Raw genomic sequence first — 26684 nt, 5'->3', positions numbered from 1 at the left:
TTTTACGAAATTCCATCTCACCGCCTTGTAAAACGTCGAATCGAGATGAAATTTTCTGTGATATAATCGTTTTGATGTTAGGAAGTGCGCTCTGATCAATCAGGATCGTCAAATTGTCGTATAAATCGATGATCGGATAGTTTGTAAAATATAATCTCTAGACCTGCCTTACGACGATATAAATAGGTGAAAAATCTGTACGATATTTATTTAGTCCGAGCTGAGGAGAACGCACTTTCCGACAACAGGACGATCATTTTACGAGATATTCCGAATCCGTTTTTCGAAAAAACGAGATGCGTCGTCGTAAAAATTCTTATATCGGTCATGCGACGCTACGTTCAAACATCTTAACGACAGGCCGCTGCAAGATATTTTCGTAACACGACAGTTTCGTCAAGAGGGGTGTTCCGTGGAAAAAGAATATTTCGTCGGTAGGTCGTAAGAAATATTTATCCTGGATCGGTGGAGACGTAGGAGCTCGTCTCGAGAGTCGAGGGGGCTAAAGATTCGAGAGAATGGAGAGGGAGTCGGAGGTAGACGCCGGGAGTAACCAAGACAAAGAAGAAATGAAAAGAGAAGGCGTCGTGATAAATGACGAAGTATTTAACACTCTTTACGGATTAGCATATAAACTACAAGCAGTCCATAGATCATGGCTCCAACACATATTATACGTATGAGAACCGGAACGAGTCAGGAGTGTAAAGGATCTCTTCTCCTCTATAAGGATCATATTGCAGGGCTCATCATTGTTCTTTTACGATAAAGGGGACCCCCATCAGAAAATTGTGTACTCGAGAGGTGTGCTGAATTTTATCAAATTTCCACTATGCTGTAATTTCCGCGTCTCTTTCGAGTCGTCGAGATAATTCACATTTATTGCCATCTTTTCTTTCCCTTTTATTTCCCGATTCAAAACAGTGACACAACGCGACGTCAACGTGATACCGCTGTTTACGTCAGCCCAGGGTAAATAACAATAATTATAAGGCAATGCCTATAAAGAGAGGGAAAAAAAAAATTATTTGCTGATTAATTGACTGAGGAGGCGCTAGACGCCCGCCCCGCACATTATCCGCCCCAAGACCCGTCATTAAAAGTATTACTGATACCTGGTCTTGATTAATCTGGTAGAAAAATGACCCTAATGACTTCATGAAAATACCCGCACGGCCAGCGATACCTAGAATGCCGACGAATTTACAGTCGTATATGGACGGTTTTTTTCAAAACTCTCCCCTTTCCTCCCCGTGCACAATTATTTCTAGTAAACAATTTTGTGAGCAATTTGCTCTCCGAGTCGACCGAGTTCGAACGTCTCCGAATTGACCCGCCAATAACCCTTCGAGGCCTCGAAACGCGGCGTCGTTCGGTACTGTAATACGGTGAGACTTTGTGCAGTTAAAAAAATCCCAATAACGCAAGCGTAGAACGATAAGAATGAATGGCCGGGGACGATTGGAATCGTGGAAGAAGGAAGAAGAAGGTAAAGGATGAAGTGCCCTTGCGCACCTGGCACACGTAACACTCGGATAACTGCTGGTTGACTTCGCGTGTCGTCTACATATTAAAAGACCCGGGTGCCGGTCGGCAGGTCGCGCGACTCGGTATGGCGGTAAAGGCGCGGGTAACAGTAACATTGTTTGAAAGGCGAGACTTTGATCTGAGCCCGGTTGGCGCACGTCAGAGGTTTATGCGTTTATGCGTTGCGGTTGCACGCACGCCTAGTCTCTCAATATACCAAGAATCGTGTTCTTTGGTCTAAACAGTTTGTCTAAGCGATGATCTCTTTGATCGAGAGATCGATCAACTTCGCTACTTCGGCATCAGAATCACGGTAAATTATCTCTACTTATAAAGTTCTATAACCGCAAGATCACCACTATCCAGTAATTTTTCCCACTGGGACATGAAAGGTTTTTGTCTTTCATTCGGGTGCTCCGCTTCCGAAAAATCATTCAACGCCGTGAATTCGGAAAACTTGAACGAAGCGTAATTACAAGTAATTTTCAGTTGGAAGCGAGCCGCGCCTGCGAGGCAAGAGCAGAAGTAGGAGAGCCTTGTAAGGAAAAGGGGAGGTCGATCGCATTTGCTTCACCGTAAATCTCTCGGGCCTCGCGGTAGCGAGTGTGGATGTGGTAGGAGATGGGAAAAGGGGGGGAAAACAGCGACTGCTGAAATGCGTGTAAGTGCGTTGACGATTTAATCAGACCGTATAGGTGGCCAAGCTGTCGCTTCCCACCAATTTAATTAATTGCAGACCGAAACAACATCGTACATCAACGAATACGAGCGCACGACTTAACGATCGTTATGTTCACCCGTCGATAGCTTTAATTATTTATTTTCCTCAACTCCCGAGCTCTTACGGTCGTTTGTGATTCACTCGGCAGTTTATTCGTCTCATTATTTGTCACTTGAATTGTACGTAATTTGTAAATATTTATTTCCAGTGTGATATTCGCCTTTCCCGCGATGCGATTAAGAATGAGGCGTTCACACGGCGGTCAAAGGCATGTGACACGTGGGAGGTGAGCGTTATTGTTTAGCCTCGGGAACACGGTGGGTGCACGTACGCAGTGCAAGCGTCGGCAGGAGGCCGTGCTGAAAACAATGTATTTGGCGCAATGAACAGGAATGAAAGAAAGAAATGAAAAATAATATATATATATATATATGTATATATATATATATATATATATATATATATATATATATGTGTGTGTGTGTGTGTATGTGTGTATATATATATGTAAGCGCAAGGTTATGGGTATGTGACATAAAACAAGAATATACTTTGCGACAATGTTGTTTTGCCGAGAGAAGGACCTAGCGCTCCGAACCTGACCCTCGTGCATACTGTTGCAAATACATCATGCCTTCTAAGCGGCGACAGGGTCGAGAAACTCGACGCACACTGCACACCCTTTCAGAGTCGCGAGTCGCGCGATTGAGAGAAAAAGAGAGAGCGAGAGAGGGAGAGGGAGAGGGAGAGAGGAGAATAAAACATTCATTCGCCAGAGTCGCGAACCCTGTGAACTCACTCACAATCAAGCTAGCTACAATATCCTTCGCAGCACTCCTCATATCGTGACAAAGTGACCGGATCCCCAGCGGCAGAGGTGCGGCTTCGCCCCGCTGATCTTTGTGAAATACAATATCACCTCCTCGATACATCGAGGTCCTTTGGTTTGCTCTCTTTTCATCACGTCGAAGCTCTTGCCTTCTCTGCGGACCGTAAAGCGTTCGGGAATGTTTCGTCGTTGACGCGGGCGATTGATCAAATGAAACGCACTAAACGCGAACGTGATTGGAATCGCGGTGGGGGTACGTTTTTAGTGGATAAAACTTACAATTAGGTAAATGGATCGAGGATGAAGCGGGGACCGACGACAAAGTCGTCGAGCGGCTCTGAAATATCGAGTTCCGAGTCCCTGTTTGAAATTTTTAAGGGGGGAGCCGCGTCCTCGTCGCAACTGCAACAGATGTAAACGCCCTTTGTGAGCGACGCGGTGGCCGCAATGGTCGGTGTTATCCATTGAGATGCTGGCAACGTCGGTTGGATGGAACAAATCGGCGCAAAAGCGCCCCGCATGGAACGCGAACCAAAGAGAAAAAGTATAGGGAACGGACCCGTTGATAAAAGAAGACCGTATTACGGATTCAGACGAAGATCTGGCGCGGCCATTATGCGGCTAATAAGATGCGAGGAGTTAAATCACGGCCTGGACAAAGGACGCACCTGAATGGCGTCAAAGAGACAACTGTCGCGAGAGATTTCAATTTGTCTTGATTAGTGTTGTGAATATTAAGCGGAGCAAGGAGGACGGCTGGGTATCCCTCTCTACTCCAGGCTCCGGCTTACTTCTTCCACATATTATGTACCTATCCGCCTAGAAGGTAATACCTGCCCGTGCCGTAGCCATGTCAAAGCAAAAGCAGCCCTCAGCATTCCGGAGGATATGAAACAAGGCACGCACATCCATTTAGCCGTTCGTGTAGAGCTCGATTGATAAATGTAACCCCGTCATCTTTGATCGGTCGCAGAGTTCGTACCGGGTTGGGTGATCGAGGGAGAAAGAAGCGCGATCGATCGAACCAGCGCAAGCTCCTCTCCGACAAGTAGGTTGGTACGGTGTAGGACTATAGGTAGACAGGTCGAGCGAAGCAGCAGAGTCGTTAGCTCGCGAAGGGCTGATGGATCGAGCCTCGTAAAAAGCTCGTACACCGGTACACCACACTTCGGTAGCCCCGGGTTAAGAGTATATAAAGATCCTTCCTCGTGTCGAGACTACGAGAGTACGCGGATAGCTAAGGGGGAAATTATCGTGCGTGTTGTTGCATGTGTCGACGTTCTATACAAGGAGAAAATCATCGTGAGACGAGAACCGATGCAAGAGCTATAACTTTGAGGGGATTCGCGGGGGTAATTCCTGACCTCCGCGAAACCTCTATACCTACCTTCAAATCTCTACAATTATCTACATGAATTTCTTTCCGAAGCAGGTTTTCGTTATAATCGACTTGACTTGAACTTCGACCAAGTACCGCGCACCACTTCGAACCTGGACTGATGGGTATGTGATAGAGATTTAAAGTATCCGTCGATACGCGCCTGTGTCCGTCGAGCCAACGAGGCGCAACTCAACTGATTTCAGTGTCAATTTTCTGGGGAAATACCCGTTTCTCGAACCTGAGCCGCACTCGTTACCTGCAACGTACGTATGCGTACGTAGCGTATATGTACGGCGGTCACTTGGACAGACATGATACGAGCATAACGTGCGCGTACGCGTATCCCGATATACATCTCTCACCGTATAGTAGGTACTAATTAATGAGTTAACCGTCATTACGAGGTAGGTGGATGTATCTCACAATCAGTTTAGGTTGCATTGGGCATCGTTTTGTTGGGCTAGGTTGGCTACAGGGGCGGGCAAGACTGGTCAGACTTCACCTTTCGAACGTTTAATTGATCGCTTAACAGCAACGTATACAGCCGCATAATATACATCGTGCAGCGATCTTGATGTTAATTAATGCAGTTGACTGTGAAAAATGATCGACGCTGTCTCTAGGTGATCAACTGTTTCTCCCCCGGAGATATGCTATACACCTCTCCGCATTTACGCTTCCACGTACCAAATCTATCCTTCTTCCGTCAGTTCGTCCGTTCCCTCAAACTGGCCGAAGGCTGTCGAGGGTGTAACTTTGGTTCTAACATAATTGGAAATAGGGCCTTAACGCTTGAGAAAAATCAGTCAACCAGGTATACGAACAAAAGAAATATCTCAGATACTCATCACTGTCTCGTAATTTCATGAAATATCACTTCTCTCCGGCATTTTATAACCAACGCAGGACTTGCAGGGCCTCAAAACGATTGAAAAATGTCCGTTACTCGATGTGCGCAGCAGTAAACGGAAACACTATAACGTATCGAATGTTTTAACCTCCGTGGATCGGTTACGCGAAGCCAATAAGACAGGACCCGAGCTTCAAGTACCGAAAAACTAAAAGAATGTTTATCTACCTACGGTGTAACTCGCCGCAGCGCACAAAACAGAAAAATATTTGCTGCTTCCTCCTTATCACGGAATCAAAGATCGTTATAACGACGATTAATGTTCAGATTACAACCACTTACGATTGAATAATAACGATGACTATGGTGGCGTATGATTTGAAAACACCGCATCGAGTACAACGGAACGGCAATGTTTATAATGTTATTAGAAAAAAAAAACAAGACAGCCGCGAGCAATTGTTTAGCCACCCATTGTGCATCCGGACGACCAAGTTGAGAAAGTGAACAAAACTACATACTAGGAAACTACCAAGTAAATCCTAATGGCATGGGAAAAGAGCTGTGTACGCATATATTTGATCAATTGAGTTATACGCACGTACGGTGTTGGAATAGGTTTTCCTGCTAGAGCAAAACGTTTGGACGTCTAGCAGATCAAGACCCGCAAATTACGTATCCATTTGTATCAACGTATTTTGCACTTCTACATCGTCGGTGGATGATGACGTTTGTTTCAACAACCGTGCAACGTCGCTTAATTGTACTCGACCATTTATTCAATAAATTCCGAGAACTCTGCCTACATCATATTATATTGTATCTATTTATGGAATATATATATTTCACATGTGTGCAAATTATCATACTTATTTACGGCGTAAAGAATTCAACCTCGGGCACGGCCGTAGCTTAGGCTTGACAGTGCTCGGGGTCAGACTGTAATCGCATGTTTCAGAGCGCGATATTCCGAGAGGATGCTAACGTCAATATCGGACCTACGTATAAAGTGAAACGAAGATTGGACAAAACGTTTCGCGTGACGCGTGAGGCTGTAGGCGTAAAAATGCGCCCGCACACATACCGCGCGTGTATTATTGGTATGTATGTACGTGTGAGAGTGAACGCGCGAAAATGATTTTGAATATCCAAATTTCCGGTCGACACGGCCCTGCGGCAACGCGGGAAGGTTTACAGGAATAAAATTCGTTTCTGATCTTTGTTGCGTCGGCGTCGGCCGGCACGTACGCATATGAGGCCCTAGGTAGACCGATGGGGGATCGAGGGGGGGGGCAGCAGGGAGAGTTTTGACACGACATCTGTCGGACGTCACCGGCCCGCCCAAGATCTAAGGCCGGGAACGCCAACTTCCGCTAATCCAAGAATCGGTCTTTTAATGCGCGACGACTTTCGCGATTATAAATATCAGGGATACCAAGAAGCGGGCCTGGGGTGTCTAGACTCGGCCGAGATGAAACTGCCGGCGACGATTCGACTGGCGAAACACCCGCGGGACCCAGTCATTTTATGCCAACGAGAGGCGTGCGTCTGCGTGCGCGCCTGACTACGATCTCTAACCTTTCGAAACATTGCTACATGTACGTTCGTGTGTTTTTAATTTAATTTTTACCCTCAAAACAAAGTGTCAGGTTTGATACTGTTAAATTGTAAAACATGTCATTCGTGGTATAATGGTTAATGCGAGGAAAAAAATAAGTGAATAGAAAAAGCGAGAAAAGAAGTGCTGTTGACTTATAGTAGCTCAATCGCGATGAGGATTTACGTTTTATTATTCTCGATCTTCGGTAGCGGGGCTTAATATGTTTTTCTATTATTTGCTTTCAGGAAATTTGAATTCCGATAGAATAACAAGAGCAACTATTTAACTACACGTCAAGTCTAATTTTGTTTTCCCACTCTCTCTCGAAGAATACTATCCGGTGTTTCGCTGCTTTTTGTCGTTCCTTTTTCGTTCACGCCCACCAAAATATCCGAAGCAATTATTTAATCTCATCGTCGGTGAAAATTCTTCATCGGACAATAATCAAGACGATTCCATCCGTGTCTGTATAATGCACCTTTGTGTGCGATACGGTATCGGTTATACGTTATATACCTACGGCCCCAAGTGCCGGTACATTGCAGGCGCCTGTTATACCGATACGGCGACAGAATCGTACCGAATACGTTTTGTGATGTATCGGTACCTGCACCCTTATTCCACCTACACCTTCTCCATGAGAGCCACATCGAGTATGTATCAAGAGTATTTTTAGAGATAGCGCGAAGCGTGGCAACGGGAATCGATTCATCGGTATCGCGTAGGTAGGTAGTTTCGGTCGAACGTTCGTTGGTTCGTTTCACCATCATTTAAACAATAACAAAGAGATCGCGTAACTTTTAGATTTTCATATTCTCGTATGCCATCGAACAGAAATAAGTCGCCGATTTACGTATATACCTATATCCTATGCGTGTCCCTGAAACGTCGCTAGAGACTTACGGTGATGACTAAACAATTTAATAATAGACCGATAGTATTAGCTATTGTATCGTCATTAAGAAGCACCCACAACGTCCCACAAATCACTGCAGCAAGCCACGAGCGTATACTTGGAAAACATCTATCCCCGCCTGAAAATCATTCAAACAGCCTTCCGGAGCTTTGAGAGATGCTTCCAGAAGAAGCGACTGGCTCGTAGAAGCACGTGCCCTTTTTTTTTGTATCAAAACCAAGTCGTTCGTGCCTCGACGCGATTTCATTTGGAAATTTTCATTTGTTGAGGCGGATGATTGAGATTCAACGCGACGACGGGCAACCCGAATTAGGACGAGGGAAACCCGCGTGCCTCGGTACGGAAGCAGAAGCCAAGGAATAGATTATATTATACTAGGAGGCTGAGCGCCGGTGCAATGTAGTAACCCTCGAACAATAAGTCTTGGAGGCGAAGCAGGACGGGTTAGACCGCGCATATGTGGGATACGCGGAGAGCACTTTTGAGCTCTAATGGCACGCGACCTGTCCTATAAATGTCAAAGTATTTCAAACGGGGTCCTAAGATGTTCGGATTGGTTGGCAGATAATTTTAGAAAGACTGTCGCCGCAGACGACGCGAGTGTCGTCCAGATGGTAGCATTGTTGGAAACACGACAGAAATCTAACTTTACCGGGTTTACCGTCTAGGGACTACGTCGTTCCTACCCTCGCCCTTATTCTTATTTCCCGGTTGGTGAAATCGTCAAGAGTCGGACCCTCTTCAGCTTCCTTAGGGTAAATACGGATATAGATAGAACGGTTTTCCTTTATTTTCGGTATCGACAGACGTGAAGCATCCAAGGACGCAGAGGAGAGAAAAGAGAGTCAACCCTTATGGCGATCGATGGAGTTGGGAATTAGTCAATTTTTCGACCCCCTGCTCGGAGAAAGCCAGACGAGGAAGGGGAAGAAGACGGTTCCCAGTTTTAAAAATACAGTTTACAGATGGACCGGGAGGGCGTTGGAGCATGTTCGATTTCTCAATACTCGAGGGAACGTAGGTACTCTCGCCGGCGGCAAATACAGCTGCTCTTCTCAACGCTGCTTGATTCTTGCGCGATACAGGTCATTCGTTACGGGTGTAGGTGCTGGTGGGATTCCACGTTCACGGACGGATGGATTTTGCACGATTCGCCGGAAAATTGATTATCAAAATATTCGCTTTCACTGCACGCACTTACACAACCATCGAGACAGGGTGTAACATAGATTGGTTTGCAAATAAGCGGATCGGCTGTTTCAATTTACGGGTGCTATTGTGTGAACGGCTATACCGGGAATAAAATATTGCGTCAACGTGAACCGGAAGTTTCATACGGGAAACCGTTTTTGGGCAGGGGTAAGAAATCGCAGCACGTTGTACAGAAGCGTTCCGTACAAGTTTCAGGATATTGCAGAACTTGTGCGTGTACACCCGAGCAGTGTGTAATGATAATGTAAGTGTGTATAAAACGGACCTGTAAATGTACGGGCTCGTGAAAAGGTGCGCTCTCATCTCATAGAAAAGCTAAACGAGAGCCAGAGAAAAGATTAGCCTGGACTTAGTGACACTTGACACTTGATGGATGAACCGTGGCAAGCGGACAACGCTTTCTATGGACGTCGCTGCATACATTACACCCGCATTGCCACGCGGCTCTTGCCAAGAGAAGAGATACCCTTCCGAGACTTGCTCGATCGTAATGAGCGCCGGGACCGTGGTTCGCAACGCGGCCGGAATATCAAGTGACATCTATCGCAGCTAGGCAGCTCCAGACGCCGAGATAAACGCGAGAGAACGCGAAGACCTGGACCTCCTCGTTCTCGTCCTCATCCTCATCCCCGCTCCTGCTTGCAGGATTGCCAGGCCGAGAGTTAGCCGACAGAAAATATTCTTGTACTTACACGTTCGTACGTCCAAGTAATACAAGAATGAGACAGAGGCGTCTCGGAAAGATGTATGCAAAATGGAACCAAGCCCAGGTCCACCTTGTTTGTTATTCAAAATCATAAACTGTCCGGGGTTGAGGCTTAAGATTTTCGAAGCTAAGAACGCCATTAAAATAATTCCCCGCATAGCTAGCACGGAACTCTGCCTCGCGACCGTATGCGCGGGAAGATAATAAAATAAGACATGCTTTGGCAAAGTTGTGCCTCAGGGTCGGAACGCACCCCTGTGCGATACCAGCTCGAGAAAAATACGACAATCTCTTAGCCGTCCCTGCCGTGTGGATAGGTATTGGTAGCAACGTATAACCGGTGAGTCAGCTTAAGCTTTCTTTCATGAAATAGATATGACGGCGTGAAAAGTGAAGGCAAAATCACCTACTCCGGAGCGAGGCGAATTTCCTCCATATTACGGGGACGAGCGATTGTAGGTACATACGTAGGTTATAGAGACAGATCGAAGGCGACTAACCTTCATTTCACAAGGATCGGTGTCGTCCGAGAGCCTTGTATACGCAGGCGGGTTAGCGATACATACGCAGCGACAAAGGGGATCGAAAGATTATCTCTTTTGTCGAGAACTTTTGTACCTCTTACGGGATATTATAAGAGACGGCGTACGATTTGAATGGCGTAGAGCCGCGTGAGCCGTAGCCGCAGCCGCAGCCGCAGCCCTGGAGGCTGAAGGAATAAGGTGGGTGGAAGATACAGTAGAGACAGAGAGCTGTAAGACGGAAAGACCGCGAAGAAACGACGAAACGCTCTATCAACGAGCGACAACACATCGAGAAGATGTCCGCAGTAGAAAGAGCGTAGCCGCCGAGAGAGTCGGTGCATGCCCAGGTTACTGCAGTCACCATCGGTACGCCAACCTTCTGTACACACGCGCGCCATTCAACGCATTTAAATACGAGTGAATGAATACAGGCGACACTTGCACCCACATCATTCATTGAAATTCAAATGATATCTGCGTCGCGCCAAGCCGCCGCGTCCCCCCTCCCCCCCTCCCCCCCCCCTCTCTCTCTCTCTCTCTCTCTCTCTCGGATTCACTTTATTCTTATATCTGGCGAGAACGGTGGTCATGGTAGGTTCCTACTTCTACCGCGCGCACACACGCCTAACCCCATGTTACACATACGTGCAAAGAGGAGTGGTTTTTTCTTTGTCTTTCCCGTATTCCTACTTTCCTACTTTTCACTTGTTTTCCTCCATTTCTTCGTCGTGAACAGGCGCGTGAATACTCTGGTTCGTTGGAAACGCGATATAGATCCGTTCTAGGTGTGTTATAGGCATGCGGTAAGTGGACCTGTACGGACGGGATGGCGATACGAGACAAGAGAGATACACGCTTTACATATATGCTTATGTCGGTGGTATTCATAATAATAGCAGGCACGGGTCGACTGTGGCCGTATAATATAATACGCCTTTGCTCTTTCGTATGCTAACCGGGGTCAAAATATAACTCTCCTTATGGAATAACGAATTCGATGTGTGTCAAATTCAGAATCTCTTCTCTTCTCTTTTCTTGCCTTCTCCGCGCTCTTCACTACTTCTCTCCTCCCTTCTCTGCCCTTACCATAACCAGCTCTATATACCTATCTATTGCTCATATCACCGGAACACCCCCGCGCTACGTACGTATGCACGCATGCACGTCAGCTGGGACCTTTTCCTCGACAAAATGACATTTTCTTCCGGTAGCCACAAGTACAGTAAAAGATGGGAGACTTGATTCGATTGCTTCCCATAAAAGCAGTCGACTGCAACAAACGAGAATCTTCTATGCTCTCTCTTTAATTATGTTATTTACCGCCAGTTATCCGTGAAGTTACGCATTTTTACCGAGGCTGGTGATACGTACGTGCGTTCGTCGATCAATTATTTTTCAAAGTGGCGCTCATTCTGATAAAAATGAAATGAGGAATAGATCGTGCGCGCGAAGAACATTGTTGCTAAATAAGGGAATAACCCTCGGAAGAACTCCGGCCCACGGATGCCAAGTCGGTGATAACTGTCGAAGGCATGCACCCATGAGGTAATCTAACCGACTACCTACGAGCACTTACTTACCCGTCTGCCTGCCTGCCCGTCTGCCTAACCGCGACGCCGCGACGCCGTAATTACCGCAGCTAGTCTCTTAATGTGTTTAAATTCATCGGGCATACACACCTACGTGAATATATGTGTTCGTGTGGGATTTTTTTTTTCGACCCGCATGCATGCGTCTACGTGAATACGCGTACCTGAGCACAAAAGTAATTAGCCGCAGCACATACCTACCTACTATAGTTAAGTTTGACGCGACGCGATACAGTGTACCAGGTGACAAGAGCGTCAGCAGTGGCGCCCGAAGAACCTCTGCTAACTGGAGGTTAAAACTGTACAGGACTGATTCGTTGCTTGCCGATGAGTTTTTCCGTGTTGATATTCTTCGACCCCGCTATAACCAACATGAGGAAACTGTTGGAGCGTTGCGAAGTCAAAGCTCTCGATTCGCTGGTACTTTCGGCAGTTATTTACGACGGTCGTCTCGACTATTGACTGACGATAGAACCCGTGAGCGAACGATACGAAATTATTCACCTTTTGAAGAAGAGCCAAGGGTGCTGCACCAGGTGTCGGCAGGTGAGTAGAGCACGCGCCAGAGCTCCGCTTGGTGTTCTTTGAACGGTCCGCAAGCGCACGTGCGATTCGGGCGACAGGTAGCGGAGTTGCAAAGAGCCGGAGAAGCTGGACGTGCCGCTCAGAGCTGCGGTGCGTTCGAATTTATAGTCTCATCGTTGACAGGATTCGCGTGTAGAAATAATTAACTGCAGAATTGAGAAATTTCGAATTGACTAGGGAATTCTTGGTCCCAACCGTCTGAGCCGGGAGGAACGCAGTCCGAAACTGCAGAAACTATGATTCATTAACGTTAGTATTTTAACTTTGCATTAAAATGTACAGGGTTAAGCGGTTCTGCCTGTGAAGTTGTAAAAAGTGTCCCAACACCTCGAAAGCTATTCGTAATAATCTTTGATTTTCTCGCAGCGCATTTGAATCTGATATCATCCGTCACTTTTTAGAGAGAGAGAGAGAGAGAGAGAGAGAGAGAGAGAGAGAGAGAGAGAGAGAGAGAGAGAGAGAGAGAGAGAGAGAGAGAGAGAGAGAGAGAGAGAGAGAGAGAGAGAGAGAGAGAGAGAGAGAGAGAGAGAGAGAGAGAGAGAGAGAGAGAGAGAGAGAGAGAGAGAGAGAGAGAGAGAGAGAGAGAGAGAGAGAGAGAGAGAGAGAGAGAGAGAGAGAGAGAGAGAGAGAGAGAGAGAGAGAGAGAGAGAGAGAGAGAGAGAGAGAGAGAGAGAGAGAGAGAGAGAAGCGAGGACTCGGTAAATCGTTACTTTTCTATTTAGCGAGTTCGGGTGTTTCTAAATAACGTAAAGTAATGAAAATAACAACAGCATGATATTACACGTTTGCAAGCTCAGTCGGCAAAGTTTTGACGCGATATAAACCGACAAATTCCCAGAATGACCGTGAAAAAAATGTGAAGAAAAAAAATTATACGGGGTCAAGAGTTTTTCGAGTATCTTCACGAGAGAAGCTGCATGAAATCTTGAAACGCAGTGCGAGAAATCAGTGTGTACACGCGCCTCCGAGATCAAACAATCGTTAAGACCGCGTGGAAATTTGTGTATTCCTTTTATCTCTTTTTCTCCAAGTCGGGTCGACAACGGCTTCAATTAGCGACCTGGTAACGATTAACACTAATTAAATAACCCAGTGCACCAAGAGAAGCATTGCTGGCCGCTGCAGCTACCGCAGCAGTTCCACTGAGATACCACCACCGACTCTTACGGTCATACTTAACAGCCCCGTCCAATTATTAGGCAAACAGTACCTCAGGCACGCACACAAGTCTCGCGTGATGCGGCAGAAAACCGGGCAGGAAGAAGCGTCTAAAGATTAACCGAGAAGTAGCGGGACAAATGAAAAGCAAAAGCACCGATCGACGCGGCGTGGCCGGGATTCCATACCTCGTCGCTCGAAGCTCGAAGATCAAATCGACGAGAGCAAAATTCTGTCGAATCTCGAGACAGCGAAGGGATCCGAGGCTCGCGCGACGCTCTGCTGCAGAATTATCCGGGTACGTATATACGTCTAACCCACCTAAGGCCTGCCTTCGTCGGTGGACGGCATAGTACGCGGCGGGAGGGAAACGGGAGGGAAAAGGAGGCGTCGGAGGGAGGGAAAGAGCCAGCAATTTGCAGGTTTACGAGTTATTTCACAATGGCTGCAAAGTATAGTACCCACTGCGGCATTATCGGCGTAGAGTAGCCGGTTGTACCTACCGAACCGCCAAAGTATACCAAAGTGTGTGTATCCTACGTCAGCCAACCACCGTGCCCGCTACTCCCCGGCCGCCCTTCTCGTCCGACAAATTATGAAATTATAGGCACACGAAGCAATTTTTATCACTCCGAGGGACGGGCGCGAGTGGTTGCGTTCCTTCCCGAGCATCGTCGCAAAGGGGTTCGCCGCGTTCCCGGACGCGTAGGCAGACAATTCAATTTCGTTTCTGTCACAGAGACTCGTTCTCCGTCGTATTGTGTACCCTGCGTCGGTGTGCGGTAGACGCCGAGTCGAGAGCACGCTGCGCCCGCGTAACGTGCGCAACAGCGCGCAGAAATAATATACCAACACGGTAGTGTAATAAAGTACATGTATAGAAAAGTCTTTCGTCGACGGTCCATTGAACGTATCGCATGGATCAAAGGGTTGCCCGGAGCGATATTGCCGCTCGCTGCCACCCTGAAGAAGAAAGATTATAAAGACGAAGAACGCCTCCCTCCGCGACGATGATCGATGCGATCCCCGAGAGACAAGTACCCGCGAATGGGCGGAGTTTTTCATTTTCACCCGACTCTTTTGCTTTATTTACAGCTGATCTTTAGTCTCATCTTGAGTGTTACGGTGAACCATAGGCGCAGGGTACTGTACAAGGGCGGCAGAGAAGTGCTCTGCACCACCGACGGGTCTTTACGTGGATAATTTTAGTTTTGGCCCGTGATGAGACAGAGAGAGAGAGATTGAGAGAGAGGGAGGGAGAAGGGCTAGGGCGACGTATCGCGGCAAGAAAGGAGAGAATAGGCAGCCTCCCAACCACGTACGGCAAGATATCAAGCCCGCATGGTTGGACTCGTCGTTCACGTACGCAGCCACGCATACACACCGCACGTGCGTAGGTCGGGGCCTGCGTGTGCAGCTGTACGCAAGAGACAAATAACCGTGCTCACCAATACACACACGCGCGGATCGGATATTCGTTCCGATTGGAGCCGGGCCTATGAAACGACTGTACCTCCGTTCGCGAACAATCTAAATGGTAATCCAACACCACACCCCCTGTGCAAAAACCAAAAACTTTTGCCATCCCCCACGCTCGAGCTTCGTGTACCCGGGAGGCGCATGCGTGTTGTGTTCGTCGGTCGCCGCGCGAATAGCCGGGCAAAAACGTTTAACAAGACGTGGTTCGACCCGCGCCGTCTCCAGCATCGGGGTGTCTCTTATGCCTATGTTTATGTATTATACCTGCGGAGAAACGGAACGGAAAAGAGTTGGGCGGCGGTAATTATGTCGCCCTCGCATAAAAATATAATAATTATCCCGCCGCGCCGGTATATGGCATTAATTAAAACTAGCAATGAGAAGGTACCGATTTAACGACCCACCCTCGCACTAATTCCAGCTGCCGAAAATATCCCTCTACCCCCCGCTGTAACGGCGTTCCTCGGTCGTGTCTCATCTCCATCGTAATCCAGACGCCGCTCGAAAAAGCCTCGGACTAAGTCGGTTATCCAGCTCTGGTTCGTTTCGATTCCACCGGGAGTTGACGAAACGGAGTAACGAAAGCAAGCAAATGGAAAACAAACGAAACAGGTACTTGCCTGACGCACCTGTTTGAACTGCTCCTCGAAGCTCCAACTGGTCTGCTGCTGATGATTCGTACCAATATTGTTTTGGGGATGACCGTCTTCCGCGCGGCACCGCGACTCCCCGCCGTTTCGTCCGCTTCCTTGGGACGATTCGCTCGAGTGCGAGCTCGCGGACGAGGTGATCGCGTTGTTTGTGCCACCCGCGGCGAAGTTCTGGCTCTGGGAGTGGAGCGGAGGTGCGAGGAACGCAGCCGGGGGTGGAAATGAATATGGTAAATTGAAACCGCTGCTGCTCATCGCGGCCTGCAGAGCCTCCAGTCCGCTCTTGTTCGACAGGGCGTCCATGTCTCCCTGTTGCTGCTGGTGCTGGAGCTGCTGCTGCTGCTGCTGCTGCTGCTGCTGCTGCTGCTGCTGTTGCTGTTGCTGTTGCCGTGACAATGATGTGTTAATTTGATTGATCGTACCGCGGGAATTTAGTGATCTCTTGCTCGTCAAAAGAGATAACCTTTCATCTGAGTAACTCGGGTTTGAGGAGGATACACTTTTGGGCGAAATACTCACGTCCATTTTTAGCTTGGCGAGGAAATGTGGGTGATGCGAATTCATTAGACTATTGAGGTGCGTTAGCGGAGTTGGCGTGTTATTTGAAATCCTCGTTGTCGCTGACGACGTATGATCGTTTCCTTGAAGGGGCTGCTGTGGCAGTTCTTCGCCACTTTCTTCATCCTGGAGGTCGGGATCCGAGAGATCCTCTTCTTGATGCGACTGAAACAGGCGAAGGTGGTGTCTTCAACGATTTTATCACTCTGGAGTACGCCCCATACACACAAAAAAAAAAAAACAGCAGAAGGAAAACAACAGCTAAAACTGATAGCTTATCGTATCGTCGATTGGGAAAGTATAATTTCGATTTAACGGGACAACTTTCCTACCCTAAGGTTCGATTAGTCATCATTCAAAATCACTTACGCACGCGTATGCAAGTGATCCATTCAACGTCCGTCGACACAAAGAGCTGAACTAAATAATTGAAACAATATCTGCATTATAATTAACCGAAAGTTGTATTTTCCCGGGAAAACTACATCGGCTCGGCCAGAGGCGGTTTCTATTACAGTGCGGGCATTGGTAAAGGTAAGAAAAAGAGGTAACTTCCTGATAACGAAATTCACACACACACACACACACACACTCTGGCACACCTATCTGTCACATTCCCACGGATGTCGGGTGTTGATTGCCCCCAACTTGTTACGATTCCATGCATAAATATTTACCGTATACGTCGGGCTTGCCGGCATAACGAATATTACAATTAGCCGATACGAACATCCTGTCGCGTCGTTGTCCCCATCCGCGTACGTTTAGTTGTTCACGACTATTTATTGTTATTCGAGCAACTGCATTATGTATAGTGAAAGAACATCGTCACGGTAGCTACCGCAGGACGCCTGTTTTATACGTAAAAATAGAAAACGCATCGTCGATATTACACGAGGCGCGTAGTTATTGCAAATATCTGTGAATGTCGCCGTGACGTAACGCCCTACTATCGGCTACATAACCCGAGCGTCGAGCCTCGAATTAAACCTGCGAGCTGCTGCAATGCCGAAGATATTTGCTTGGAATCGTTGAAGAAGAAGTAGGCATGTTTACGCCAACGCTGTCAATTAACTGGCAAGTGTTAATTACTCTTATAGGCGGCCGTGCAATGCGGTATCGAGGTTTTTATTTTGGCTGAGTGACAAGTATAATGGAAAATATCACGAAACGATTAAGTAGAATATTACGTTACTAGCGCCGTCGTTGACTTTTCAGTTTGAAAAATACACCAGGTTGAAAACGAACCTGATATTCATATTGCACGTTGTCCGGCTGTGTGACCCGGCGGGCTACTCGAGCATTTACCTGCGCCGCATTCATCTACTCGCGCGATATATCTCCGCATACATACGCGCGCACATATGTGCCTACTGCCTATGCGTTATATGTATATATGCATATATGTATATCAATAACTGAATCCAAAATGGAAGTCGCATTGGATATAAGGTCTCCCGCACTCTGTGTCGGCGTCTTGACCGAAGCACGTGTGACAATATTGACCTATCCGACATCTTCGCGGTGTGCCTCGGAGAAATACGAAAAGATGGAATCCTATTCAAACATGCAACAGGTCCATTTCATCCCGAATTCCATAACCTTCGCCTTACGACGCGACTCGGCACCTAAATGCGGAGGTCAAGAATTTAGTCTACAACATAACACAGGGTTGCGGGTATAATTCGTTCGGGAAACGGCTTGGCAAGAATGACATCAAACCCTATCCACGCTGGTATTGTGCACGACGTTTTCACTCGAAGAGCAAATCCCGACAGTTTGATGAAACACGTTGATGCAGAGTCGTTTCGCAGCTCTGCAATATTTTGCGTTTACCTCAGTCATACAGTGAGCAAAAATCAACCCCCACAAAAGACCGAGTCCCTAATCGTCATCTCTATACGCGTACACAGGTTGAAAAAAAGATCGATCACTTTAATCTTCACTATCGTTATAAAAATCGTCATCTTTATTATCGTCACCGTCATCGTCACTATCACTACCATCATCATCATTATCATTATCATCAGATAGGGCAATTATTATTTTTGTTATTCTTTCCTCGTTTTTCTCTGATCTTTTCTTTGCTTTGAGGATAGGTAGGACCCGACCGCACCCACTTGTTTGCACACGGTGACATTTCTACCTGGTTGGTGGGTGGTTTATGTTAAGACCGTGTTGCCCTTATGCCTATTTTTCTCTCTATTGATTTATTCATCGCACCCCCGAGTGAGGGAGATCCCCCCCCCCCACTCTCCCTCTCTCTACCGCTTTCACCAAAAGCAGTCGCGGAGCGAGAAAGAGTCTATCTATATCTATTTGTCATTCCCAAAACGACCGGAGCGTATTAGGCATCCGCGTGCAGCGAGATACGGTCGCTTTCCTGAACCATCTTATATAATCTGACGGAACGATCTCTATTGCCTTTTTTTTTCTACGGCACGTAAGTCGATATAAACGTATACGTGTAAAAACTCGATACCTCGGCATACACGATGTGCATTTGTATAATATTGATTTATCAACGGTGATGATGGTTTTCAACAGAGTTTCCTCTTCAATGTCAAAGTTGACTGCTATATGGACGCTTTTTGCGTTCAAGTCATCGCGGACAGTTGTCTGTAGTGTTTGTCAGAGATAGGTCAGGATTTTCGTGCCAAACGTTACGTACTCACAAGAGTCATAACTATAAAAATTATCGTCGAATAACTGGAAGGCACGTGGTTCGGACGAAAGCAGTGCACGTGTTTGTTGAGTCAATTCACGAGAAGTCTGGTCAATGCAACCAGATTTTTATAGGAGATTTGATGTAACCACGGCAGACAGTCGGATCGTAAATTAATTTTAATCGATGTATCGAGTTTAGGTATGGTTAGCAAAACAGTTCTTGCTCGAATCACCGCGGACCAATCATTATCATTGTCTCGTTCGTACAATTACGCAATACATATCGATGTCAAAGTTTTCGATACCAGGCGAAGATCGTAGGTCTACGCCTATGCATGTAAGGCTCGCCGGTGTCGTTCTTAGCCGCGCACCTCCACGGTTTGTGGGTGTCTGATGCAGCGAGCGCGGGTCTCTGAGGGCTGAGAGAGAAGCAGAGGAACACGCTGCGTTCGGACCTCTCAGAGGGGGGCGACCAAAATAAGAAGTACCACAATGCCAGTCGTATTATACGAACAATTAATTCAATCCGGCATCGAGCGCCGCGCGTCCTCGAAATATAATCACCACGCGGCCTGCCGTTGCAGCAGGTTCTGAGCATGTACCTAGCTCGTACTCGGGCGTGCTTCGATGCACTCGGAGGCGACGATCGTTGCGTTGACAAGAATTCAAAATAGAACCGTCTGTCAGGCGGTGGCGGAAAACATTTTTTACGCCTGCCCGAACCGAAACGATCCCGATTTCGGGTGCGACGAGCAGTGACAAATAATTCAACCACGGTCTCTACATTGCTTTATATTATTCCGACGCAAAATACGATAAAGAGATTCAAGTCTCTCCTTGTACCTCCGATTCAACGTTTTCATCGAACTACGAGGAATCGTCATGCTGGTTCAGGAGGCTGGCGGTGTTACGCAGGCTTCGCAAACAAGGAAAGTGACGTAGGTTTTGGAATAAAACTGAAAGAAACTTTCACCCATTTAGTTATTAATTACCGTATGGCTATTGATGATAATGTCGCGTAAAAATGTCGAAAGTTCTTCCAACTATCAGCTACGCTGAATACTAATATTCGGCAGCTGCCTGTTTTCATCCCCGTATTCAAATCAAAGTTCAACGTCACTTATTGTCCAACCGGAAATTCGATAAGGCTGAAAGACAAACTTCTAGAAGAATCTATGCCCATTAAACCAAGTCTCCGACAGCGATTTCCGTCAACGTAACTGGCTGAAATTAAATCCTAAAATTAAACTCCGCGTCTCAAATTCCCCCTAAGCTAACCATCTACTAGGTTTATTGCAACCCGCAACGCTGTAGTGGAATTGCCCGAAATTCACAGCTGCGAACATGTACGAGAGACTGACGCCCGTAATTTGTCATCGCACCCCATCGTGACGAGGAACGCATCCGTGCACCTACGACCTTTGAGTTTCGGACGAAAGCGAAGCCCTCCCTGATCTCTCCCCCCTCCCTCCTTTCCTTCCTCTCATCCTTATCTCGATAGGAAAATTTTTCTTCGATTCGCACCGTTTACAGAATCCTGAAAACCGCCCCAAGGCGAACACCACGATGTATCGATGCATCTATGCATAAATTACACATAAACACGGGATGTTCAACTTATTGCAGTATTGATTGTGTGTACCAAGTAATTCCCGGATTCGTTGAAAATTTATCAGCACGATTACATTGTTATTCGAATCATCGTCGTCACGATTGTCATCGCTCTTATTAATATTATTAGTTTGACGATATAGGTGAGTTATGCGAACGACGCCCACGACACAATCGTACGAACAACGTTCTCTCGGTCCTGGACAGTGGTGGACACGAGCCCCTTGGAAGTGGATAAAGTGCTTGGCTTCGTACCAAAGCCGACCGGGTCACTGCGTGTGAACACAAGGCATGCCACTCTGTCGATTCGAAGCAGGTATCGTGTAATAAATTTATTTTCCGGTCAACGGAGACGGTGCGTACCTACACTTGTCTTCGGATCGCCGGATTATGCAGCGTATATAGATTACTCGCTAACTGGGCCAGGGGATAAGCGTCCCGGGGCTGTAGAGTTACAGCATCCCGCAGCACGGAACAACCGGATCAGTGAAATACCGATACGGACTGGGATTGGAGGAATCATCTAATCATTCGAGCATTTAATGATTTTTGTGGCGCACGGTACGTACAGAGTATATCGTCAAATTGCTCGACGAACTTGACAAGTAGGAAATAATAACATCGACGACGAGCTAGTATCACGGATTCTCACACGGACGCTGACTAAATCGTATATATAGTACATGCATGCACGGATGCATGGACATAAGGTATACCTACCTATGCGATGCTGTGGGCATGTTTAAGAGGTAAGCAGAATCTACATAAAACGACGTGGAACCCCCGCAGAGTTCCCACGTGGACCCGATGCCCCGCATGGCTTCATTCCGGTATATACCGAACGAGACTCTGAGACAATAACTGGTTCAAATTGAAATCGTTTAGGCGGGTCAAACGATTAAGATTCTCGGATAAACTTCATATACAGGCAGGTAGTTACTATTGATCCATTATTGATCGCATCTAACAAGAGACATTTGATTTATACGAACATACCGACGGTTTCAAACTCGGAGGCACGAGAAGTATCGCTCGAACGCATCTCACGCATGCGCAGGCGCCTGTTGCTTACATATTATGAAGCGACTAGCGAGCGTTAACGCATCGTTGATACTCCGATACCCACGTCGGCGCGTTATTTTCTTGCTCATCATTCGCTTATACTACGGAATACAAGTGCATCGATTATTTAGTTGAAACCTCTAGCGACGACAGAATAATAAAAATATAACGCAGTAACGAATGAACGAATGAACGAATTGTAACTTTTATCATAATACATACCGCGGAAAGCGTAGTTATGATATAAAAATTATTCGAGTATTTTAAGTTGACTTGAACGAGGTAACGTGTATGGACGGCGGTGTAGATGTTCGAGATAAGACGAACGAATTTTTACTCGCACGTGCGATTTTCAAGTAGCAGAAAACGGTTTGAACAAGAGCTAATCTGTTTAGGGATAGCGTGAAAAAGTAAGGAAATTTAGGTATTGTGTCCGGCGTTGCAGAATCACATTGTGCAGGACATAAGAGCAGGCCAGATAAAAGGGGACCGTGTGGCTGAGGGAGCGAGAAAGAGAGAGAGAGAGAGAGAGAGAGAAGGGGGCAAGAAACAGGAAAAAGGCATGAGACAAAAGCAGAAAGCAACGTCACGTGTTTGCCAGATTTCGGATCGAGTCAGTGTTATATGGCGCTGGCTCACAACGGACGGAAATTATTTTTATGAAATCTACAACGGTTATGCAACTTACGACGAAGTGCCTCAGCTCCTTCTCTTGCTCGCACGCCTGGTTTGGTCTCTCGGCTTTAACTTAGTAGGGGGGATTTTAAGCGCAAGTATCACGCGGCAGGGTCACACTAATATTAATCACAGTGGCAATCCGGGAGACTATATGCAACGGTATGCAGTCCTCGTCATCTTTCTCTTATTCCTTTCAAGTTTGCTATTAAATGACTAAATGGCAAATTGGTCCTTCAGCCGTAAAACTGAGGGACCCGTTATCTATAGGTAATTAATTCACTAATTAGTCAAATCTTTGGTCAAATTACTCTCTGTCAAGTTATTCTTCTTCAACTTTTGTGCGACACGCAGTTTTTCAACAGGGACAAGAAGAAAAAAAATATTAATAACAAAAAAAAAAAAAAAAAAAACACGTGGCTCGGCAACCGGAGGGAAAATTGCAAATGCCCATTATATTTATAAATTGTGGCTCCTCGGCGTCTCTACAACTGCTCCGGGTATCTACTATACAAACTAAACCAAGCCACAGGATTGAGCGACAAGCGATGGCTGCTGGCTCTGCCAGACTTTATTAATGACCCGCCCGTTTTGATCTGTGCCTACAAAGCCACCCCCACTCAAAAAATTCTCACTCAACACAGCCAGCGGTAGTTATTTTCGTCCTCAAGAGAGCCGGGGACAATCTTTCTTATTGTGTCCAATATTTGCGCAGAAATTTATTTGCCTTTACTATACGTTACACACTTCCATTTGGTGTTCAACTTTGCTGATCGTTAATGTAATACATATTTCAATTATGTAATAATGTATGTGTTATGTATATAGTATACACCGTGTGTAAGATAGTTGTCCTTGATTATTTCATGCGAAGTAACGTGGTCAAGACTTGAGCAATTGCTTGCCATGTAATACGAAGGTACAGAGCCAAAACTGGCTTAGCTTCAGTGTTCAATTACGGTGCAATACGGGGATAGAGAATCAGTCCTGACCAGCAGGACCGAACCGTTGGCCAAAGTTTCATAAAATCAGGTACAGGAACTCAAATGTCGGATGATGCGGAAACGTGTATAACGAGCCCACCGTGTATGTAACTGTATCGTTTTCTCGCTTGACTCGGTAAGAAGTAGCTTCCTGCTAATGGGGTTTTAATGACAGCCAGCTGTCCTGCTGCAGTGGTCAAACACTTTTAAAAAAGTGTTTCCAACGCTTCTGGGCTACATCTTCCTTCTCGTCTCGATTCGATCTTTCGAAAACTTTGCTACCACACACAGAGCCCAGAGCCCCAGTGCCAGAGATTGGGACTGAATTGGGATAGATCACGGTCCCAGCGTGGCACTCTGAACGCGAGTTCTTCCACGATATACTCGAACGTTACGAATCTACGGAACGAAGGGCTGGCACCGCGCTCGTGCGGGAGAAAAAATGACTGCGTTAAGTATTGCAGTGAAGGCGGATGATCGATCATCGCGAGACCTCCTCGAGTCGATGTTAATTCTATCGCAATTGCGATTAGCTCGTCCCTGTAATCTCTCTTTATTACGCCTCAGGTTAACCCTGCGTGGGACTCGCTCGATATATCCAGATGACACCATTGCAATATCAGCCGATAATTAGTCGGGGTTCCTTTCAAATACGAAACGGTTAATTTGAAATTCTTGGTGAGTCGATGTGTTTATCGAGATAGGTATTATAAATGCGCGCGCGTACAACCACCGGAGGTTCGGTCCGTTATTAGGCAGCTCCGTTTGCCGTTTCCTCAGATGTCGAAGGTTGTAGCCTGCATAGTATTATTGTCAAAGTATTTTCACACGTATTCTTTCGCAGGCATATGCGTAACTAAATGTGTAGCAGTGTGCGCAGGGAGTCGATAAGAATATTTACAGATCAATTGAATTTATCTAATCCATGCGGTCATACTTTATACAAATTAGCGATGAACGTCCGCAACCAAAGCTCACGCAAACAATGCCCTGGAATTCAAGCGGCTCTCTATTTAGGGGTTTTCTATCGGGGTTACGTAGAATCTGTCGTATTACGGCAGTAATTCTTCGCATTTTTATTTTTCATTTCAACCAATGCCCAAATGTAAATGTATCGATGTTTGAGTTAATTTTGGCAAACAAAAATTTTCACAAATTCCATTTTTTTTTTGTCTCGGAAATTTACCATGGAATGATTCATCTGTAACCGATGGGGCGGTTTCCGCCTTCCACCGTGGCGCCTTTAGGTCTTATCGGTTAAATCGAGATTGGGGACTTGTTTATTTTAGCGATGAGTGTGTCTCGGGGTTTTGGGTATGCAGAGAATGTCCATTAGGGCAAAACACCGACTTGCCGTCCCCGTGTTCAATGTCTATTTTCCTCCTCGGCGTATTTTCTTATCTCTGTATATCGCTACCGCATAAATCATGAATTGTCTGTGAGCATGGAACTGATATATGTATAACGTATTATACGGATTCAAGGAATCAACTTTCTCGGATTATCAACGCTTAGACCATAGATACCGGTGATGCTAATGAAGTGGTAAATTCGTTTGCAATTTGTTGAAAAATCTTGTACTTCGATAAATGAAGTGACCAAGAGCTATCGCGGATTTCGCGATAAAAAGACGCCGTGTAAAACGCGTACGCATAGGTATATTTCGCGACATTTTATAGTAAAATCTATTTATTATACCCGGAATACACGAGATTTAGTAACAGCCGACGCGCACTTCGGCAGTCAACGACAATGAAACATTTAAAATAAGAACCTTGTTTCCCTGCCAAAAACCTTCCGGCCAATGAGAAGGCAGAGCACGTGATACACTGCGCACAGGGTCGCGCACGCTCGCGGTGCTGATCGTCGTGGTAATGGATGTTTGGCGGGACGGAGACAGACGACTCGACTCGTGGAATTAGTCAAGCCTGATTCGTGTAGGATAAATTGTTGAGGATGTACGCGGACGAGTATTAACGTGAGAAGGAACATTACAAATTGACTTGACAATCCCCGACGGTTCCCCCCTTCGTACATTGATTTCAAATACGAATTCACTCGGCAACAGGCCCGATTTCACTTACGATCGAAGGATTTATAGACGGATTGCTGCCGCGCCTGCGTCGGTGTCAAACCTTTATTCGAAAAAATGCTGGAAAATTGAGAAACAGGGGGTGGCGGTAGTGACCGCCGAGACCTTGGGAGTTGCCGCTCAGCGCCCATCTGGTGACCATATGACCATGACCAGACCTGGCCAAAAGATACCCAAGACCTTTCTTCCGCGAAACTCCTTGGAACAATAATCGAAGCTTTGCCCACCGGTACCTAACCTTTGTAAATGTTGAAATGTCCGGACGCGCGGGAGGTTTAAAAAATTATTCCAGCTTACTCGGCTCAATAAAGATTATTTCCCCATATTTATTTTTAATACTGCTCTTTCGAGAGAGGCATAATAATCGAATAAGCAGAACGACGGTGATGATATCATAATATGTATAGGTACCGTGGATCGTTCTACCTGCCGATGTAAGCATCGAGAACTGTTTGTACGTTGATCTAAAGTTCCTAGGCACGTTTAGTAGCCAGATTAGAAATGCCACCCAGGTAATTTTTCTCTGACCGGAAGAATTCTAAGGGGATGAATGTCGAGGCGAAACGCGACGGGGATGGCATTTAGCGTATCGCTTTTTCCCAGAATGCGTCTCGCTTCACGATAAGCACAAAAATTACCCCGAAACACTTAAAATGAAGCAGTCGTCAGGCTGATATCCGAAACAAACACTCACTACCGGAGTAAGATTTCCTTTCTTTTGTCTCTATTTCTCTTCCGAAGAAGAATAAACAAAAACCACCTATAGATTCCGCTGAAAAGCCTGAGAGGAAAAGGATCGAGGTAGATTGTCCGTACCGCGCAGCCAAGGACTGATCAGGTCCTGCACTTACAAAAGTTTGTTGCACGTGTTTTACCAGTACCTGTATATACGCGCATTAAAAATGCAGCCGTTTGATCTGAAGAAGATATTCCAACTTTTAGACACAAGTATATGAATCATGACTCTTTTAACTCAACGACATTAATTTAGTCAACTCGTCACGATTATACCGGTGATACAGGGATCGCGGTTAGTGGAGAATAAACAAATGTTCCTGGTGCTTGTTTGAGGTGCAGGAGCGTATCATTTGTCGTCAATTAACATTCTATGCGAGTATGTTGCTCTATGCGCCTAAGTCCGAGTCATTGTCGACGTTACGAAGGGAGTCCGGGAGTTGAAGTGTTAAAAATTTTTAAGACCAAGTAAACCCGTTAGGAAAAAAATTTAGTAGAGTGACGATACGGTGCGATGCGTTGACAGAAGACTGAGGCACGCCTCGAACATTCGAATCTGCGATCACCTGACTCG

The 26684-nt window shown here is 46.3% G+C and overlaps 1 protein-coding gene across 2 annotated transcripts in view; it reads right to left on the bottom strand.

The window, feature by feature from the left end:
- LOC124308333 (protein dead ringer-like) overlaps positions 1 to 26684 on the bottom strand; it is a 93102-nt gene that overhangs the window by 42578 nt on the left and 23840 nt on the right. The window contains exons 3-4 of one of the 2 annotated variants that reach the window (XM_046770927.1): positions 16247 to 16450; positions 15698 to 16108 (exon numbers count right to left, since the gene is read on the bottom strand). In XM_046770927.1, the coding sequence (XP_046626883.1) occupies positions 15698 to 16108; positions 16247 to 16450 (615 nt within the window). Of the gene's footprint in view, positions 1 to 15697; positions 16451 to 26684 lie in introns of both variants that reach the window. The other variant, XM_046770928.1, reaches the window with a different exon arrangement.

Source organism: Neodiprion virginianus, chromosome 7, assembly GCF_021901495.1.
Source record: "Neodiprion virginianus isolate iyNeoVirg1 chromosome 7, iyNeoVirg1.1, whole genome shotgun sequence".
Taxonomy (NCBI): Eukaryota; Metazoa; Arthropoda; class Insecta; order Hymenoptera; family Diprionidae; genus Neodiprion; species Neodiprion virginianus.
Note: the sequence above shows the minus strand (reverse complement) of the source record. Positions and strands in the feature narration are given on the sequence as shown.